The sequence below is a fragment of the Hypanus sabinus genome, chromosome 6, assembly GCF_030144855.1.
Source record: "Hypanus sabinus isolate sHypSab1 chromosome 6, sHypSab1.hap1, whole genome shotgun sequence".
Lineage (NCBI taxonomy): Eukaryota > Metazoa > Chordata > Chondrichthyes > Myliobatiformes > Dasyatidae > Hypanus > Hypanus sabinus.
Genome location: NC_082711.1, coordinates 80856689 through 80862688, shown reverse-complemented (window position 1 = coordinate 80862688; position 6000 = coordinate 80856689). Strand labels below are relative to the sequence as shown.

General features: G+C 36.0%; 1 protein-coding gene across 1 annotated transcript in view; it reads right to left on the bottom strand.

Annotated features, from left to right (window-relative positions):
* Positions 1-631: 631 nt before the first annotated feature.
* Positions 632-6000, bottom strand: part of LOC132395619 (band 4.1-like protein 4B) — a 339992-nt gene continuing 334623 nt past the window's right edge. Inside the window, exon 25 of the mRNA XM_059972481.1 lies at positions 632-4046. Coding sequence (XP_059828464.1) covers positions 3977-4046 — 70 coding nt within the window. The 3' untranslated portion in view covers positions 632-3976. The remainder of the gene's footprint in view (positions 4047-6000) is intronic.

Below are 6000 nucleotides of genomic sequence, written 5' to 3'. Positions count from 1 at the left end.
TTTCTACCTCCAAGTATAATTTGTAGCCCACATCCTGCCTATTGGATCTTGATCTAGCATGTGTAGCAAATCACTTCATAGCAACCAATAATGAAGAACCATGAAAGCATCCACTACATGTTCTAGATCATTTCTCCTGTTAGTTTGTAACTATAAATGTTATGATTTTTGAGACCACCTTTCCTCTCAATAGACCAGTGAGGTAACAAGTAAAATATTGGAAATGAAGATTAATTCAATTATATAAAGTATTATCAGGTGGGATCTAGTATCAGATGGTTCAGGCTCATTACAATATATAGTCAGAGGTAATACTGAAATATGCACAGTGTTCACGAGCTGTACATATGGGTTCTAAAAGGAGATTAACATTGTAACTTTCAGGAGACACCATCAATTCATCTGCAAGCCACCCAAACTGAGGAAATGCAAAAAAAATGAAGACAGTTGAAATTATGAAAGTATGTGACAAGATAGAAGTAGTCAAGTCTCATTTTTTCAAAAAAGGAAATGGGTATGTGATGAAATTCATAGCATTTTAAAATTCATTTACAGGGTAGTAAATCAGAGATCATGATCAAACCATAAATTGTATCAATTCCTAGATCAGACTAGATAGAAAAGAGGGCAATAGCCATCTGGGAAATGTAGTTAAACCTTATGTATATAAGGATAAATCCCAACAAAAATTTGTAGCCTTTTGTATTGCCTTTTGATGTTAATTAACATGTATTTTCTATTTTTAGGTCAGAATTATGTCATGTTAATATTTCATTTTCATGTCCCTTTGTCGCTGAGAAATAGTTTTAAGTCCAGTATATGCAGGACTTTCTATTCAAAAACGGTATCATTGCAAAGTTGCAAATAACAAAACATTTAGTTATGCTGGTAGCTATTGTACATTTGAAACACAGAATACCCAATTGTTAATGTTTTATTTTGGCCAATAATGTAAATTGAGGTTATCAAGCTAAAATATAATCCACAGTCCTGTTGAGGTATCACTGCATGGAGATACTGGAGTTAATGCTCATCATTTCAACCCATTAGTTTACATGGCAAAACAATTCATGGCGGACTACCCTCAGATTTGTTAAAGGAAACTTCCCCTAAAGAATTAGAAATACCAAAATGACATTAAATATGGATTTTATATCATACATGATAATCTACACTTTCATACATCTTTGTAATAAGTACCTACAGTACATATTTGCCATAACCTCCAAGCAAAAGCTCTCAAATTTCTGGTTCCATTAGCATAACATTTATAAATTATTAAAGCAACCAGTTTCACATCTTTAAACACTTTAAAAATCATTCCAGTTTGTTTAGACAAATCTCAAAGAATATTATTTACAATGAAATATTTATAATCACAACTTATTTGGCTTCAGTTGGCACTGTCAGGCATGTGCAAATACAGTGAATTCCAGTTAACTGGACCATCATAATTGGGACAGCTGCTTACTTGAGACAACTCAAAGAACAATAATTGCGAAAATTGCCAGAATTCCCTTTATTTGGGACTCTATCCTGCTTAATTGGGGTAGGAGACTGTTGCTAAACAATTTCTAACTAGCATCAGATGTGTGTACTTGTGCGGCATTTGACACTACAACATGCTTAGAACGAACAGTTTTTAAAATGTCAGTTGAGTATATTTCTGTCCAAAAAACAGTGATTATTGTCGCTGATAATTGGCGAGAGTTAGGCAGTAAGACAATTCAGAACTTTTGCTCACTGCAGTTTCAAGCATTCAGGCTTGGAATGGCTGGGAGTGGAAGTGAAATGATTTTACTACTTGGACAAGTTAGGAACTATGAAGAATTCAAAAGTATCGACCATAATCTTGAATGTGATAATGAAAATGAAGACTTAGAGGATGCAATCATCGAAAGTATTGTTAAAAGACAGTCCCTTATCTGCACCTGGTGTTGTGCTAACTTTGTTCATTTACATCAATCAAAAGAATACGGTAGCGCACACTGGATGAATTCCTCCTTCAATAACTATTAGGAACTAACACACAGTTTTATAGTACTGTAGTAGTATTGGTTGTGCTTTAATTCATTCGGTATTTCATCCAAGTACATAAATTATTACTCAGTTTATCTTTTTTATACCTTTTTAACTACTTCCATGAATCTTCAGCTAATTGGGACAGCCATTTAGTTGGACCAAAATGTACTGATCCCAATTAACTGGAATCCACTGCATATCAGTAAAAACAGCCAGTACCATTCTGGAAAATGATTAATGAATCATTGAAGAAGTCTCCTGTCTTCAATGTGTAAGTCACAGTACTGGTATATTTCAACATATATTTGTGAAAATATCTTAATGAAATCAAATAATCTTAAGACATCATCACTGGAAATTTCCTCTGGATCAAAAATGATCAGTTATGTGACTCTGGAGTCGCACTCACAATCTCCATTAATTAAAATAGTCATATGCTTACTGTATGCCATGTGCACCATTCCATCAAATGCAAAAACATACAGCAGTCCACAAGAAGAATGTAAACGATTGTTCAAAGAATCATTTTTCAAACTAGTGTCCTAGTGTTAAGCAATGTATAATGGAAAATACACTATCATTATTATACTCTAATACAATAAAATTTTATATTCTAATACAGAAGTCAGACATATGAGTATCACTGCTCTAGAGGATTTCTCAGTTACCTTCCAAACTTTTCTTCGGAACCCACGGTCTGAGCATTCTACCAAAGTTTTGAAGACTAAAAAAGAGATCCCATCCCCATTCACACTCTGTGCAAAGAAAATATCTACAAACTAGGTTTAGTAAATTGTAATGAAAAACATTTTGGAAATTTGAGTGTTACTGTAAGATTAAACAATTCTGCATCAGCACTAGTATATGATAACCCAAGTATAGTTGTGGTTTCCTGGACCAGTCTTTAAAAAAAAACTAAAATAAAATTAATTACAATTGAATTTTAAAAATCTTTAAATCTGATTTTCAAAAATATTATTTATAAAATGTATACCTATATCCTTCCATTTTGTACACATACACACATAACTGGAGAAATAATGTACCTGAACTGTTCTTTCTGTTCTTTTAAAAAAAAGTCCTGTGACAAAATTGTCTTGCCTTACAGTAAACAATGAACAATACTAAATTATTTGAAAATAGGTTTAACTGAACATGGCCTTTTGTCAACTTTCCTTTTGGAAAAATATCAGTTAAAGGGCATTTTAGTAAAGATTTTCATTCATGGTTCAGAAGTTCTTGTAGTATGCTGTTAGCATCCTATGAATTGTATGTAAAGCACAAATATCTGGCCGAAGTCTATGTCTCAATTTTAGATTTATCTAGATTACTACATTATGGGAATATGCAAATATATTAAATACAAATTTGAGTATTGCACATCTCAATCCTATTATTTAGACATTTAATTTGGCAGCAGAATATACAATTTATGTTCAAATGATTTTTTTTAACAATATTAAATATTATAGTTTACTCTCTCCTTTCACTTAAAACTAGACCATCAAAATGTAGTGGCTCAGTAATAGCTCCAGATATACAAAGTGACGGTTTTCCACAATCCTATGAAAATATTCTCCAAAACGTAGTGCAAATATAGACAAACTTTTTTTCCTTACAATTAAATAAGCTGTGTACAACATTTTTTGTGAATGGCCTTTTTCCCCCCAAAGCAAACCTTCAAACTGTTGCATTGGTGACACTGGTTACAGAGGCAGTGTCAGGGATTAAATGTATGCTGACCCTTGTAAAGCAAGCCCTTCCTGATTATAGCAGGAAAGTAATATAAACATCTAGTTCAGTATGATAAAAAATGCTTTTCCATGAATCACAATGAAGAAAGTGTAACAAACTACACACATCAAAGCTTCTTTGACATTCAAAAGGAATGCCAACAGACAAAAGGCACACAGAGGCCCTGATCCAGTTCTGCAACTTGATCCAAGCTACGCTTTCACAATTCTGTCATTAAAAGACGTTTCATTATCTTCTCTCGATCCAGCTCACGCCTCAAATTATCAGCACTGCAAAAAAAAGGATAACTTTGTTAAAAACTCAAATCTTAAGTGTAGCATTGTACAATAATAATATAATTATTTTACAATAGTACAGGATCTCCCTGTAAAATGAACATCTGAATTAAGGGCTGTTCATACATAACGAATGTGCATCTAGGAACCTGGTGGAATTTGCTAAGTGCCATGGACTGCAGGCACCTTCTGAAAAGTGGGAATGGGGCAACCCACATGCTTTTGCTCCTCAGTGCACCCCCTCCTTCTTACGTGAACCATAACAGGAGGGGCTAAGTCGAGCAAGAGCAGGAAGCGCTGAGCAGACTCTCACTGTGTGACTTACAAACAGTATGGGTTAAAAATAGTTCTCAGGACCAGGACCCTGACATAACCTGGGGACTGCCTGCAGTAGTTTATTATGTAAAAAAATTAAAGGGAGATGAGAGTGGATATAGGACTGCTAGAAAATGAGGCTGGAGAAATAATAACAGGAGGCAAGGAGATAGCAGATGAACTAATAAGTACACGTTTGTATTTTGCTTCAGTCTTCATTATGGAGAACACTAGCAATGTGCCAGATGTTATGGTTTGTGAAGAAAGAGAAGTGAGTGCAGGTACTATTACAAAGGAGAAGGTGCTTAAAAAACTGAAAGACCCAAGGGTACATAAGTCAACTGGACCAAATGAATGCTCTAGGGTTCTGAAAGAGGTAGCGGTAGAGATTTTGGAGGCATTAGGAATGTTCTTTCAAAAATCATTGGAGTCTGACATGGTGCCAGGGGACTGGAAAATTGCAAATGTCACTCCACTCTTTAAGAAAGGAGGAAGACAGCAGAAAGGAAATTATAGACCAGTTAGCTTGACCTCAAGTATTTGGGAAGATGTTGGAGTCAATTGTTAAGAATGAGGTTATGGAATACTTGGTGACACAGGATAAGATAGGACAAAGTCAGCATGGCTTTCTTAAGAGAAAATCTTGTCTGATAAACCCGTTGGAATTCTTTGAGGAGATCACAAATAGGATGGATAAAGGGGATGCAGTGGATGGTGTACATTTGGATTTTCAGATGGCCTTTGACAAGGTGCCACACATGAGGCTGCTTACCAAGTTAAGAGCCCATGGTATTACAGAAAAGTTACTAGCATGGTTAGAGCATTGGCTGAATGGTAGGAGGCAGCAGGTGGGAATAAAAGAATCCTTGATTGCCAGTGACTAGTGGTGTTCCACAGGAATCGGTGTTGGGACCATTTCTTTTTATGCTGTATATCCATGATTTAGATGATGAAATCAATGGCTTTGTTGCCAAGTTCGTAGATCATACAAAGATCGATGGAGGGGCATGTAGTGTTGAGGAAACAGGGAGGCTGCAGAAGAACTTAAGACAGATTCAGAGAATTGGCAAGGAAGTGGCAAATGAAATACAATGTTGAAAAATGCATGGTCGTGCACTTCAGTAGTAAAAATAAATGTGCAAATTATTTTCTAAATGGGGAGAAAATCCAAAATTCTGAGATGTAAAGGGGCTTGGGAGTCCTTGTGCAGAACACCCTAAAGGTTGACTTGAATGCTGAGTCGGTGGCGAGGAAGGCAAATGCAATGTTAGCATTCATTTCAAGAGGTCCAGAATACAAGAGCAGGGATGTGATGCTGAGGCTTCATAAGGCACTGGTGAGGCCTCACCTTGAGTATTGTGAACAGTTTTGGGCTCCTCATCTCAGACAATATGTGCTGAGATGGAGGGGGGGGGGGGGAATCTCATTTAAACCATTTGAATGTTGAAAGGCCTAGACAGAGTACATGTGGAAAGGATGTTTCCCATGGTGGGAGAGTCTAAAAGGGCATAGCCTCAGGATAGAGGGCTATCCAATGAAAACAGAGATGTGGAGAAATTTCTTTTGCCAGAGGGTGGTGAATTAGTGTACATCTTTCTTCTTCTTAACCAGACTCTTAGGTTCCCTAAACCTG